Here is a 15,548-nt window from a genome sequence, read left to right as displayed (position 1 = left end):
AGCTTCACAATGAGTCCGCTTCGTATGAACGAGCCCAGACAAGGAGAGGTGAGTAGTGTGTGCTTTTATGTGTGTGAGGTGATTACGTGCAGGTGTGTGTGATTAGAACTCTGGTGACTGTATCGCTGCGTGTGAGTGGTTGTAGAGCCTGGCCAATCCGTGACAGATTTGGGCTAATGGTACAATAGTCTAATGTACAAACAATATTGGGTAAAACAATCCATTCCTTGTAAATGAAACCAGTCTAAACTGGTTTTCTCATCTTAGATCATTCAGGATGAGCACTGGTTTAGTCAGGCTGAGAGATCAACTGCTGTACGAACATGACAAGATTCAATCTGCATCAAATGAACTGCTGTGCACACAAACACACACACTAAGGGACACAGACAAATCAATGAGCTCATTCAAGGTGTTTAATTAAGTAATTGTACACAATCCACAAGTCAGAAACATATAGAAAGAAAACCTTCAAATAAGGTCAGTTACAAAATAGAAATCTGTGTCCCAAACAACAGACTTCCTTACAGAAATTAGAAGCAAGTAAGAATCGTTTATTTGGATTAAATTTTGCAAAAACTATGAAAGAGATCAAAACAGGGCTAAGAGATATGGTGGCATTTGTGGACTTGACAATTGATGTACAGCTGTCAGTAAGATCTGTATAGCTTTTAGCAGCACCTGTTTGATATTTCAGGAACGTCACATTTTGCACATTAAGTTGAACAAAATTGTGCGTTGACCTTTGCCTATCATTTCCACACAGAAAATAAGACAAAATAAAAACAAAATAAAAAAAGAAAATCTGATTTAAAAGAAGATAATTTAACAAATCCTATTCCATGCACACAATCTATCCCATTTTAATTAGATAAAGTAATCAGACAGTTGATTTCATAGTGGATTAAAGGGTTGCACATTGCCCTCATAAATATGTATAATCTCTGAAGGACGTGGCTGTAACATTCAGCCGCAGGTAGCGCCGTTACCCGTTATCACATGGCATATGGTGTGAGGGGAACGTTGCGATAATACAAGTCTAACACCTGCTAAATGTTTTTTTCAGAATCTTGTAATTGTTGAACTGTAACGTTTTTCTAAATGAGCAATAGAACCAAGGGGATGGTTTTGACCCCCCAAGAACACCTCACTTCAATATGTTTCATATGGCTAATTGTGATTAACTGTAATGTTCCTGCAGTTCTCCTGTAATAATGTTTCCCTGGTTAGTCGAACGGACTCCTGATTTCTCATGCTACTCTCTCTGTGTATAAACGTTGTTTTTTAGGATTGGCGCCTTTGCACAGATCCTGAGTTATAGCGGCATGTGTTGATGTGATTTGTCCTGTGATGGTACAGGTACGAAGGATGGATGAGTCGTCTGCCCTTTTGCCTTTGCCAAGTGCTAATCCACTGTTTATACGGCCGTGTAAGCAGCTGGGAGTGATTAGGAGCGGCGACTCTTCTTATTCCTGAGAGATTAGTACGGCTTGTGCAGCGGGTGTCAAACACCCCTGGCAGCACACGTGGAGTTTTAACTGGTTGAAGTTCTATACCACACCAGTTTTGTAATGCCGTTTTATAAGGAGAAAGGAAAATTGAACCCTATGTGAATTACAACTTAAGGATGACTTCTTTTGAGCAGTTTGGAAACACAACAGTGGTTATTAAGCAAAGGACAACAGACTAACACGGCATCATCTCATTTAACTGTCCTTGATGAAATGAGGGATTGATCATGAGCCAGAGCTTTATAGGAAAACCTGAGTTGGCAATGGAAAAGTGCAGTTGGGACACGGGCACTGGTGACTGTGGGTGCCGTGATTTCTGGCAGACACTCAGAGAGCATTCTGGGACATGTGATGATCATTCAAAAAGGATTAACGTGAGATTAGAATGATTTTTTTTTCCTGAGCTAACGGGGAATGAACTTGACTCTGTTGTATTCATTATTTTATATGTATAGCATGATTGCGGTAAAAATCTTTTGGCACTTCCAGGACTCGTTAGACTGATGTTTGAGCATTATTCTGTTTATATTCACTGTATTTATCCTGAAAACATGTTTGTAAAAGATTCACTGCTATCAAACGATTTACAATTTATTCAGGAATTTTTTGTTTAACAGCTCTATAAAACATGGGCAAACTTTCAACTGGGTTTTGCAAAGATACTGTACACTGAATAATAATTGTAGAAACACTTAGAACATGTAATTTGAAAAGGTCGTTTTTTAAAAATCTGCCACCTGAGACATTTTTTATTTTTTTCATGTGCACTGGCACACTGTTTTCTAGGTGTTTAATTACCATTATGACTTTTTCAAATATCAACAGTTAATGTCTCATCTCAAATTTTAGATGATGACCAGTGGCAGTAGATTAAGGTCATATTGTCAATTAGAGGTCGACCGATGTATCGGTTTTGCCGATTAATCGGCACCGATAGTTGATTGGCGGAACTATCGGTTATCGGCAAAAATCCATGCCGATAGTTTTTTCCAGGTTGGGTCCGTTGCTGGAGCGGCTGACAATGTCGTCATTATACAGCAAAGTCCCTATAGTCTTTGTTATACAGCACAAGAGTGGCCTCGTTTGTTTAGACGCGTGACACTGCTCGCTGCACAGAGCGGGACACTTCAAAGGCGGATTTAAAACATCGACAACCAAACGGTGTGTACTGTAGTGCATGTTTTCATGTCATTACTAAGCGATGAATTTGTTGACTAGATGCTGCATTAGTAGAGAAATGACAGCAGAATACTTTTGCCCATTTGATGATCAAATAAAGTCTTGTGGACCGCCGCTTGAATTGAATGCGACGTGTCCAGTGTGTGTTATACCGGATAGCTGCGAGTTCTTCTAGACGCGGTGCTGTACTTTTGCCTGTTGTGTGACTAACATATTTTATATTTTGATTACATAACCACAAATGTTCTAGAATAGAAGCAGTTAAATTGTGAAAGTACACAATATCCATATGTATGCAATTTCAGTACTGTGGCCTTTGTGTAGATATTCAAAGATGGCCATCTTTAGCTTGATTGTTGATGTATTGGTAGCACTTTACAATATGAGTCCATTTGTAACATTAAGATTGATAAAAGCTGTAGAATAGAAGTATTGTTCCTTGTTAGAGTGTGTTAATTTCAGCATTCACTGATGTATTTAAAAAAATGTTGTTGCTTTTGTTAACATTAATGAACAATTAACTAACTGTAATGATCAATGTATAATTAATATTAATATTTGTATTCATTTACAAAGTATGGTTCAGTAAGCTACTTTTTTATTTTTTTTTTTAGTGGAGCATTATTTATTTTCCGTTCAGTATCCTTTTTTTAAAAACTATCGGTCGATTAATCGGTATCGGCCAGTGTGGTCCAACCTAGTTATCGATATCGGTAAAATCCAATATCGGTCGACCTCTATTGTCAATTAAACACAGGTTGCTTTTTGTATTTTGTACAAAATCATCTGGCAGTGACTACAGTATGCATGTAATCATAAAAATACTTCGCTCGTCACAAAAGTTTGTGCTGAAAATTAAGTGTTGCATAAGTTTGTAACAAGTTTGCAGTCTGTGTACTTTAAAAAAACCTGCTATCAACTTTAGAGTTGGCCCATTCATTTGCTGAAAATTTGCCATTTTACTCAGTTTTCTGATTTAACCATGCCATTGTCCCTGCTTTTCTGTTTCATAAAAAAAGAACAAAAACATGCTTTCCATATCACTACACATGCTTTACAGTAATTGAACAACCCATTCACCAAAACCCAATTAGTTATGATGTTGCATATAACAAACTTTGGCAAGTAAAGCCACATTTTTACTTCAATTCCTAATTCTAGTCTTTAAATTCCCCCTGCGGTTTCCCTATTAACCATCATATTACAGCACTGTAAAAAGATTAACACACATAAACATAATTCACAAGCTGGAATAAAAAAAAAAGAAGAAGAAAAAACAAAATCTGATGTTCTTTTTTGTCTAGTATTTAAACTCTGATATAGGTTTTATAAAAATAGACTGAGGAGAAGAGTGGATTGATGCAAGCACATGAAGAAGTTCTCACTTGGGGAAGCAATCTTCATAATCTCTGAACTGGACTTGAAAATGACGTGCTTGTAAAAGATGCCCTTTAATGCTGCATAGTTACAGAGGTTATGATTTTGGTAGAGTTAGTACTTTCGTAGATCAGATAAAAGAACTGGAATTCTCTAACACAGGAGAAGGTACATTGTAAGAAAAGAGACAAATGTAGGATGTGCTTGGTACCAAGTGTAGAAATGCATTTTCTTTTTACACAATAATGGCTATAGTCCCTTATAATTTACATGTTAAAGTGTTCCCAATATTTAGATCTACAGAGGGTACAATCAAACTTTGGTGTTAGGAAAGATTGTTAAGTCTTTCTTTTATCCATAACACAGTATTATTTATTTATTCTGATTAAGTTAAAAATGAGAAAAAAAGCCTTGTATAGTATTCTTATTTTTATTTTTTCAAACTATTTAATTGGCATTTTGTTTTGTTTAAACTTCAGTGAAATAGTTCTGTGCTACAAAAATGCTGTTTAATAAATATTTTTAGAGTGTATAAACAGGGTCCAAAATGAACTTTTCACCATGCTGGCTAATGACAGGTTGAACTTAGCATGTGTACCAGCCCTAAATATTTATTAATGGCCATGAAACTGTATTTGCATTTAAATGAAAAACAACAGCAGTAGTTCGTATGTCTTTGAATTGCATCACTTTGAAGTGGTCAGATTATTGCAGTACTGTTGCAGTTCCTAATAAACTGGCAAGTAGCTTCGTTCATGTACTAGGCAATCACATTTGCCGCTTGGTGAGTGTTAATTTTGTACCCTGGGTCTAAATGTAATCGCAGAAATCCTTGCTCATGTCTTGCAGGAAGTACAGAAAAGTCCACAATTGCTTCTAAGTTTTTACGGATCATTTACGAGTTGTTTACATTTGCAGTAAAACAAATGTGACATGCATTGGACACCTCATAAATGTGGCCCATTTTATACCTCTCATTCAGTTTAGATGTAAACGACAATATCCATCCTCACACTGACTTCTGGCCTGAATCAAAATTGCGGCTAAACTGCACTTCATGTCAAGCTAGACATAAACACACGCTTTCCTGTGAAGGACTTTTTCTGCAAGAAATGCCTAAGTCAGGACAATTGTGTTGCTTTTGAAGGGCGTCTGCAATTTCCTCTCATTCTCTCTGCATCTTCTCTGACAGTGTTTTCTGTCTCTGCGTTATGTCACGAGCTGGTCCGTGTTAGTTGCACTGTGTTCTGTCTACACTGGGTTGTTTTATATGCACGTGCAGAATGGAGTCAAGGTGGTGTAGGCACAAGTACTTACTTTAGTGGGCCTAAGCAAGTGCTAAAATTGGCTGAATGACAACTCGAATGTTTTTTTTGTTAGAGAAGTTACACCCTGATTTAACCCACACTGTGTAAACAAAGGCACACAGGGGATCACTGCTACATACACGCACATACTTACGTACTCGTCATTGATCTTATTTAGGATGGACCAATTCTCAAAAAGCTCACTTTCCCACCACTAATGTCCTTCCCAGAGTGAGTTTCTCCTTTTATCCACTCTTCCCATCCCACAAAGTGCAATGCATACATATATTTTTCTAAGCTTGTTCTTTTCTTAATAGTAAAGGCATGCCGAAACACGTGACGAGAAGAAAAACTAATAAAAACACTATCAATTGATCCTTTTTCCTAATTACACACAATGAACATCAATTTCAAAAGTCTGACAGATAAAACATGCCTTTGAAAGATACCTTTATGCTAATTTTTTTTATATTAAAAATCTGATAGAAACATGAAAACATTTCTTCAATTCTATTTACGGGTGTCCCCATCAAGCATTTATCATAACAAACAAGATTTTCTTTGATAATCACGTTCACCAGAAAGACCATGCTGGTTACTTAGCATTTTTTTTTTTTTGGCTGGTGCACAGCATGGCTATGCTTCTCCACGTTAAACCAGCAATAATCAGCATAAACCAGCTTTGGACCAGCATTGGAATTCTTTTCAGCAGGGTTGGCTCCCATTCCCAATAAAAATAAAGATTTAACTTTGCAATAAACTTTTAACAATGTTTTAAATAATATTCTGAAATAAACATTTATGTTAATGGCACCAACCTTTGCAGGAAAAAAAAAAAAACATATAATCTTAAAATGAACAAAAAGGATTCTGCAGTCTCTAAAATCTTCTAACTTTGGTCACATACATACATATAAACACACATTCATGCACCACAATAGGGATGATTATTTAACTGGAACACGTAACAGTGGATGTCTTTGTGGAAGGGCACACTTTGCGCAGAGGTAATAATCATCCCCCTGGTCTTGTACGACCAGAGAGAGATTACAAAAAAAAATTCTAATGTTTGTTCAATCAAATGTCAAAGTGAAGGTGCCACTGCTGTAACAATGTTTATATCCCACCCGTTGTTTGTTTTAGGCCGATTGACTGCCAGGAGAGCAAACCTAAACAGTATTCTTCTTCTGGCACCATCTCAGTGACAACGGTTGAGGAAAGTGGGAGGTTATTGTCATGCTATGCTCTTCTGCTAACTATCCTTCTTTTTCCTCTTTCCCCAAAACGTGAGAGGGAGAAAAGTGGGAAAACATACCCAGATTCTCTGTTGGACATCCATCACCTCCTCATATCACCCTTCCACTGATCCTTGTGTTTGAGACTTTCGAAAATTGCTCTGTCTTCACATACTGTTCCAGAAACCTAACATTGTGCAAACCTCCTCAAACATTGTAATAAGCTATAAAGAGGGAGGGAGTGGCTTGTGGGAAAGGGGTGTGTCTATGTGGAGCCCCTCCCCCTTTGGCATTATAAACATTTGCACAAGTACCATAACCGCCTTGTCATTTTAGCATTCCACTCTCTGCTCCACTCCGTGTGACGCCATATTTGGGTGAAAGGAGATCAGACATAAGCAGACTCACTGGACTGGGTCCTGCCCAGGTTGGGCGGTTGTGACAGGTGGGCCATGTCCTTTTTGCGGATCTCACAGATGGACTTCCTGCGGGCTTGCACACCTCGAATGGCAGCCTTGATTTTCCTCCAGCCGAGGTGGTTGAGCTCGGCAAGGTTGAGCACGACGCAGATACCGCTCACTGCAAACATGAACACTAGGAAGACCGTCTTCTCGGTGGGCCGTGATACATAGCACTCCACCTCTTTCAGGCAGGGGTAGCGGTCACACTCAAAGATACCCGGGACGCTAAAGCCATACAGAAAATATTGTCCCGCCAAGAAGCCTATCTCCAGTGCGTTGCGAAACACCACCTGGATTATGTAGAAGCGAGAGATGCCTTCTTGTCGTCGTACCTTGGAGCTCTTGCTATGCAGGAGGCCTCTTGGAGCGTTTGGGATCTCCTTTACCTCTAAGCAATCAGGTTCATCCTTTCCACCACCGCTGTCAGAATGTTGCACCAAAATGCCATTAATGTTGCGTAGTTTGCGGGTACCCTCACGACTGTAGTCTTTCTCTATCATTGGGTAGAGGAAGGAGTATCGACGGTCACGCTGTTTGGCCGACTGATGCACGGAATAGGTGATGAAGCACAGGCTGGGTGTGCAAACAAGGATGATCTGGAAGACCCAGTATCGGATGTGGGAGATGGGGAAGGCCTTGTCGTAGCAGGCCTGATTGCAACCAGGTTGGAGGGTGTTGCAGATAAACATGGTCTGCTCGTCCTCATAGACGGTTTCACCTACGATGGCCACAATCAGGATACGGAATATCACCACAACCGTCAGTAGAATCCTGGAGGAGAAAGAAAGAGGGAATGTGGTTTGATGTGCAATATAAACAGGGCCCGAAAAACATAATTTTCTCAGTTTCGTCCATTGACGTAATTTGTCCCTTATTTAGGCTTCCAGCTAATTAGCATTGCAGATGTTCGCATTTGCTATTCAAATGTGCGTTTTTCACATTCAAGACCAACTTTGCACATTTAATTAAGAGCTCTAATTTTGAAACAATTCTGCTCTTTTAAGCTCTAATTATAGCTGCTTCTGTGCCATTAAACTCTGTTAACATGGTAACTTGTATCATTGGTACAGTAACGTGTGTCGATGCTGGTCTCTATACTGCTCATTAATTTGGTAGCATGATGGCAGTTAAACCTGCTTTCTTCTTTTTCCCATAGCAACAGTTTAGATTTTACACCTCAGTTGTCACTGTCGTTAGGGCTATTTCTGTACCAGTGTTTGATTGAGTGAGAGAGAGCACGAGAGAGAGAGAGAGAGAGAGAGAGAGAGAGAGAGAGATGGACAAAGAGAGAGATTACATATGTTTGTAAGGTAAAACAGTAAAACAGATTAAATTTGTGCATCAGTGGGTTTAGATTTATGCTTTACATTTAACATGATTGGCTCTGTGAGACAGCTCTTTTATATAGTGTCTTTGCATAATTTCTTTTAGGTTCATATAGATTGTTTTGTGCAAAGTAGAAGGTGGATATGGCATGCTTTTTTTTTAAAAGAGCAGGTCATATGGGTTTTCGAAAAAATATCTCTTGCAGTTTGTAACATAGCTTCAATGTATCCTTCAGTGCAAAGTTGTTAATAAAAAAATGCATGATAAATAAAGATATTGTCTCTCAAAAGAAAGAGTGGACTCAGAGCTGCCTTAACGAGTATTTTCGAATCATCTGCCTGTTACAGATATACATCACTAGGTAACATATTTGCATAATCTCTGTCTGCCAGCGAAAAACGAACAGTCTGACCTTCCCACAAACACTTACGCTAGTTAGTGTGTTTACATCATTTCGAAAAGACGCTGTGTTCTGTGCTGTGAAACTGTTTTGTTTTTATTGCTGAAAAGTGATGATGTGATAAATCAGTGGTTAAAATAATTTTTTTTCCACGATACCACAGCAATACAGATCAAACCTTTTGTTGTGCTCGACATTTTACCGAGTACTGCTTCTCTGATTTCGCCGAGTTCAACTCCTGATTCGCTAAACGCTTGCCAATAAAAGATAATACCTTCTTTATTTGGACATGCAAGCGTCTCCGAACCACAACCTACTGTATAAGTACGACTGATACGTTATGTATACATTTTCAATTGAGTGCTCAAAATAACACGTTTTTTGTGCTAATATGTAATGTATATCTAGTGCAGCTTTAGGTTTCCAGGTAAACCACGCTATTACTGTTTTACTGAAATCGTTCTGATAATTCTCTGTGAACCCATCACTGTAAAAAATGTTTTACCAGTTTCAACTTAAAAACTTAAGTTTAGCAGCTGCCTTAAAATTTTAAGTTAAATCAACTTAAAAGTACAAGTCATTTCAACTCATAAGTTAAATCAACTTAAAAGTATGGAAGTCATTTAAAAGTACGTAAGTCATTTAAACAATTTATTGTAGTGAGTTGAAATGACTTTTCAATGACGAATTTTAAGGCAGCTGCTGAAGTTTTTAAGTTTTTAAAATCTGGTGAAAATTTTAAGTGTTGCAGTATTTCCTAAGAATGTGTTGATTAATGTAGACTGTTGTTGTTCTAATTACTTCGTTTAATTATAAAGAATGTACACATATTTTGGTTTACAAACTGTATTGTTTCATCAGTTAGTCATGTTAGCACTTAGCTAACATATCCAACATTAATGTTTTGTTAAGTGTTTACAGTTTAGCAACTAAACTTTAGCTGTGGGCATGATTCGTTTGCATAAGTGTTAAACAAAAAAATTTTTTATGTTATTATTTTAGGTGCATGCCTTGCTCAAGTACTCCTCTCTGTACCAAATCACAACAGACTTGACCAGCAGAATCAATCAAATCAGAGTAGGCTTATGGAAGGGAGGGGTTTGCTCAAAACTGCTTTGAACGAATCATTTCGAAATCAATGACAAATGACTGCAACATTAAATGTATATTCAGAGAAAATTACAATGTTTTCTGACCTTAGATGCATTTAAACCTGTTGTGGGGGACTCCAACACAATATTATGACACTTTAAAAACCACATGACCTGCCCTTTAAAGTAAATCCCTATCCACTTCAACCAAATTTCACAGGCTTGAAAAGTTAGGTTCACACTGTACCCAATTCTGATATGGTTTTCAAATCTATTGGACTGACTATAACACACAATTTGTAGTCAACTTCAAAATCATTTGATACCCAGTCAACTCAGAAAAGTTTAGTCTACTAGAAATGTTAAGATGTACTAAATGACAACTTAGATGTTTGAGTTGACTTAAAAATTTAGTTTGTTAAACTTAAAAGCTGGGTAAGTTACCCAGCTGCCTTAAAAGCTGCCTCAAATACGTTAGTTGTCCTTAGTACAACTTAACATTTCAAGTTGACTAAACTTTTTTGAGTTGACTGAACTGAAAATCCTAAGGCAGCCGGGTAACAAATTATTTTAAGTTGACTCAACAAATTGTTTTTTACAGTGTGTCCACTCTGTCTTAATGCAAGTCATGATATTAGATTTATTACTCAGAGAGCATATTCAGTATCCACTAACTGTAATTTTGTTACCATAGCAATGACTTTAGCATCAACCTGACCCCCAAAAAAGGTAAGAAAGTAGCTGTCAGTGTGGACAGAGGAGAAAAGCTGGAAATTCTGACATTTCAAAAATCTGCTGTTGTTCTGATTGCAAACCACATAGATGCTGGTTGTGGAAAAACTGGAACAAAGCAGACCATTAACAACATTTTAAATAAAGACATCTTGCCCTTATGGCAGCATGACAGTATAAGGTCATTTTAGTTAATGTTAGCTGATGTATGTTAAATAATGTTAACAAATGGAACCTTAAAGTATTGAACTGATTATCTGAAACATTTTTAGAAAAAGTTAGAAAACCTTTTTCTTCGTGTCCTCATACAGATATGTAGCCGGCTCATTAATTTTTAAATCAGAGTCAGCATCAGTTGAGCATGCCAGACATCCCAGACCTCAGCAGACACAAACACAGACAGAAATACTCTGAGCGCTTGTTTATACAAAAAGTGTTAGGGTACATGAACAGTAATGAACTAAATGTAGAGCTAAAAAAAACATATCAGTGATATACAAGGCAGAGTCTTGATCTTGACTCAAAACCACAAATCTCACTCATGCACTGAATCATTCTGAGCTGTTTTTCACTCTCTGATTGTACATTATATGCATTAGAACATTAAAGAGTGCTGGATGAAATTGCAAATGCATTTTATAATTTGCAAGTGATTTAAGCAGTCTTTATAATTTAATTCATTATTACATACATGTGGAGTTTATGAATGTCTCATTAAAGTACCAAAAGACTACCAGTGCATGTCAACACTAAAAGTGTTAAAAATTAGTTGACCAATTCCAACTGAGCTCCAATTCTGATATGAGGTACACCTCTTATTTTAGAAATGAATCTGTGTATGTACAATACTCCCTTAGGTTTTAAATGTTTAAGTGATTTAAAGTTAATTTCAATGGGTGTTTCTTTCCATTTAAATTGTTTTCTAGGTGCTTTCTACCTCTGTAGATGGTGTCACATAAGGTAAGTGAATTATGTGATTGGATTCCTCACTTATGATGGATTTACGCATTGCGTTCATGTTCCAGCTGTGAGGTCAAAAAGGCAGCTTTAATCTGCACCCAATCAGTCACAGTGTTTTTGCTTTTCCGGACCAAGCCTGAATCTGTGGCTGGACAGGCGGCAAAAACCAACACCTTCACAAAGTCAAGTCTGTAGTATTTCTACTTTTCAAGTATGCGATTATCAGTAGTTAAAGGATGCTTCATTTACTCACATGTCATTCCAAACTCATAAGGCTTTAATTTGTCTTCAAAACACAATTTTTTTTTTTAAGAGACCTAAGGTCCCTCTATTGTAAGCTCTTTCCACTAAAACTTTCACGTTTCAAAAAATTTATGAAGACTTTTGTAAAAGTATTCAATATGTTTTAAAGGAGAAGTCCACTTCCAGAACAACAATTCACAAATAATTTACTCACCCCCTTTCATCCAAGATGTTCGTGTCTTTCTGTCTTCAGTCGTGAAGAAATTATGGTTTTTGAGGAAAGCATTTCAGGATTTTTCTCCATATAATGGACTTCATTGGTGCCCCGATTTTGAACTTCCAAAATGCAGTTTAAATACAGCTTCAAAGGGCTCTAAATGATCCCAGCCGAGGAAACAGGGTCTTATCTAGCGAAACGATCTGTCATTTTTTTTTCGGAAAATAACATTTTTTATAGTTTTTAAGCACAAAAGCTTGTGTAGCACAGGCTCTGGGATGCACGTTCACAACGCTACGTACTATTGAAACACGTTGAAAGGTCACGCGTAACGTAGGCAGAGCTACAGACTCAGTATTTACAAAGCGAACGCGCAAAGACTAAGTGCAAGTAGGTTTTACAAACAAACAGGTACAACGATGTCCTCCTCTCAAGTTGTAGGAGAAAATAAGATGGAGTTTTTCGCCATACTCAGTACGCAGACGATGAACTTACATGTGATTCATAGTAGTGATGGGAAGTTTGAGTCGGACCTTTGAGTCTCGTTCAGCAAAATGCACAAATCTTTTCGAATCATTTCGTTAATTTTAGCAAAATATAATTAAAATGTTACGTTACTTCCCTAACACATCTACTGCTTACACAAATGTTGATCACACTACAAACAAGACAAAACTATAATGCTATTAGAAACAGAAAAGATTAATTCATTGTTTACCTGGGTCTTTAGTGTACGATTAGCTCACCTCACCTCTTATCTGACAAGTTTTTGGGTTTGAGTCGTTCGTTCATCACGTGACAGCGCCATAAGATGAATGAACGACTAGAAAAATCCCGAAGACTCGAAACAGGTTAACTAATTCCAGTACAGAACCTAATAGGATGTTGCGCATGAGTGACTGAACGAATCACTCCCCCGAGATGACTCGTTCTTCCCGAGTCACATTAAAGATTCGTTCAAAATGAAAGAATCGATCAAGAACGACCCATTACTAATTCGTAGCATCGTGGACGCACATCCCAGAGCCTGTGCTACACAAGCTTTTATGCTTAAAAAGTATACAATTATTTATTAAAAAAAAAAAGACAGATCGTTTCGCTAGATAAGACCCTTCTTCCTCAGCTGGGATCATTTAGAGCTCTTTGAAACTGCATTTAAACTATACTTTGGAACTTTAAAATCGGGGCACCAATGAAGTCCATTATATGGACAAAAATCCTGAAATGCTTTCCTCAAAGTCGACCATCCTGACTCTCTAGAAAGTCAACCTATTACTTACACTATTATTAATACTTATTATCAGTGTTGGGGAAAGTTGCTTTTAAAAGTAATACATTACAATATTGAGTTACTCCCTAAAAAAGTAACTAATTATGTTACTTAGTTACTTTTTATGGAAAGTAACATGTTACTTTACTTTTGTGTTACTTTTTAAATCTGGGCAGGGCTTGCTTGTTTGTTTTTCATATAATTCATATAAGTTATATTTTTGGCAAATGTAAAAGCCTTTTCACACCAAAAGCCTCAGGCTTTGAGAAAAGTTACATTCACGTCTGTACAGTAGACCGCATGAGAAAAATATCAACTCTTCAGGAATAAAAAAAAGGAAAACAAATGTTAGATTATCTTGAGTAATTTTTGGTCGGCAGCAAAGACAACGGTTAATAAAATGATATTAAATGCATAAAGAATATTTGAATTATTTAACATATTGAATTATTGCGGGTTTGCGTCATATTCTGAGTTGAATTTCACTGTTTGTTTTTTTTCATTTTGATGAATACTGAAACTGTTTTTTGTGAGTGAGATGAATTAATGAATGTTCACATTTATTCTAGAACTAACATCTTACTCCCGATTTCTCTCAACATGGGGAAAGGAGAGCTTTTAATCAATAAATGGGAGGGGAAGTAACTGGCATTACTTATTTGAGAAAAGTAACTCAGATATTTTCTTGTCAATTAAAAAGTAATGCTTTACTAGTTACTTGGAAAAAGTAATAATATTACGTATCTTGCGTTACTTGTAATGCGTTACCCCCAACACTGCTTATTATATACTTTTTCAGTGATTTTTTTTTAACATTGAAAACAAAATGACACTTCTTTAAACTGTGCCATCAATGCTCCATTGCAGGTTTCTCTAACATTTCATCACATGGACATGAAATCCAAACCCACCAAAGATTAAACTGATTTCTGTGGTGACTTTGATAAGATGTGTAATGAGAACGTATTCTTTGTTTTATGCTTTTGCAACTCATTGCAAGCACTGTGCGCTTTGTAGGAGTGTGTTGTCTTTGTGTGGTTAACAGCGTAGGCAGCAAGATTGATCAAAAGAGTCCATGGAATGCTGGGAGAAAGGAAAAACTGTGCAGGGAATTTCACATATACACACACACAACACTGACAAATAATATGAGATTTTTGTGAAGAAAAAAAACTGCCAGTGTGGTAAAAATTTCATCAGAGGATGAATTATATAATAGCTTCCACGCGTAAAACCCACAACCTTTAATCTGTACTACAGCCAATAGAGGGATTCTTGCATTACCAGTTCTTTAATGCCGTCCAATAGCTTTAGATTATGTATTCCCCAACCCCCACCTACTTCTCATTTTTTCCCCTCACATTTTCTCTCTCTGTCTCTTTTCATATCTTTTCATTTGCCTCCTGTCAGGCTCACCTGTTCTCTGTCTCTCAGTTTCCTGTCAATGTAAAAACAGATCTAAGGGCTATTTTAATCACTACTACACTGGAAAAAAATATACTTTGGACTAACAAATAATTTAACATGTAGATTTATTTGATTTTCATAATCAAAAACAAAAGCATAAAAAAAATGAAAAAGATTACTTATTACAAAGACCATATACTTAATGATTATATTTTCTTTAGACATAAATCAAAATATATTATATTTTAGGCTTTATACAATTTAATTTCACCGTAAACAAAGGCTAAATTTGCTATATGAAACTTTCACTTATGGTAACAATGAAAACATTTTGTTAGTCAATGTTTTGTTAGTCAGTTTCAATAAATAAAGACAACTTTGAACAACCTTAATATTTATTGTGATCTTTTTAAAATATGTATCATATATTATATATTTTTAACGAAAGGGGAAAAAAACAAAACAAAACAAAAATAAATAAATAAATAAATAACACAATAATGTTTGCAGTCAGTAAAGATATGTGTTCTCAACACTGGTGGTAAAATTGTTTCCTGTATGTTTTATTTATTTATTTATTCTATGATAATATTATATTTTTGGGGCTTTATACAGATGAATTTCACTATAAACAAAGGCTAATTTAGCTATTCAAAAAGTAGAATCTTGATTTATGATAAAACTGAAAACATTTTGTTAGTGTTTATTTTAGTTAGGGTTACTGTAAAAAAACTTTGAACAACCTTAATATTTATTGTGATCTTTTTAAAATATCCATCATGTTTTCTGTTATGTACTAATAAAAGGGGAAAAATTAATAAAACCCACAATA

General features: G+C 36.4%; 1 protein-coding gene across 1 annotated transcript in view; it reads right to left on the bottom strand.

The window, feature by feature from the left end:
• Positions 1 to 402: 402 nt before the first annotated feature.
• The window catches only part of LOC127177357 (gap junction delta-2 protein), a 30,919-nt gene continuing 15,773 nt past the window's right edge, over positions 403 to 15,548 (bottom strand). The window contains exon 2 of the mRNA XM_051129611.1: positions 403 to 7,841. Within this exon, the coding sequence (XP_050985568.1) occupies positions 6,998 to 7,841 (844 nt within the window). The 3' untranslated portion in view covers positions 403 to 6,997. The remainder of the gene's footprint in view (positions 7,842 to 15,548) is intronic.

This window comes from Labeo rohita, chromosome 15, assembly GCF_022985175.1.
Source record: "Labeo rohita strain BAU-BD-2019 chromosome 15, IGBB_LRoh.1.0, whole genome shotgun sequence".
Taxonomy (NCBI): Eukaryota; Metazoa; Chordata; class Actinopteri; order Cypriniformes; family Cyprinidae; genus Labeo; species Labeo rohita.
The sequence above is the reverse complement of the archived record's forward strand: the minus strand, read 5'-3'. Positions and strand labels throughout refer to the sequence as shown.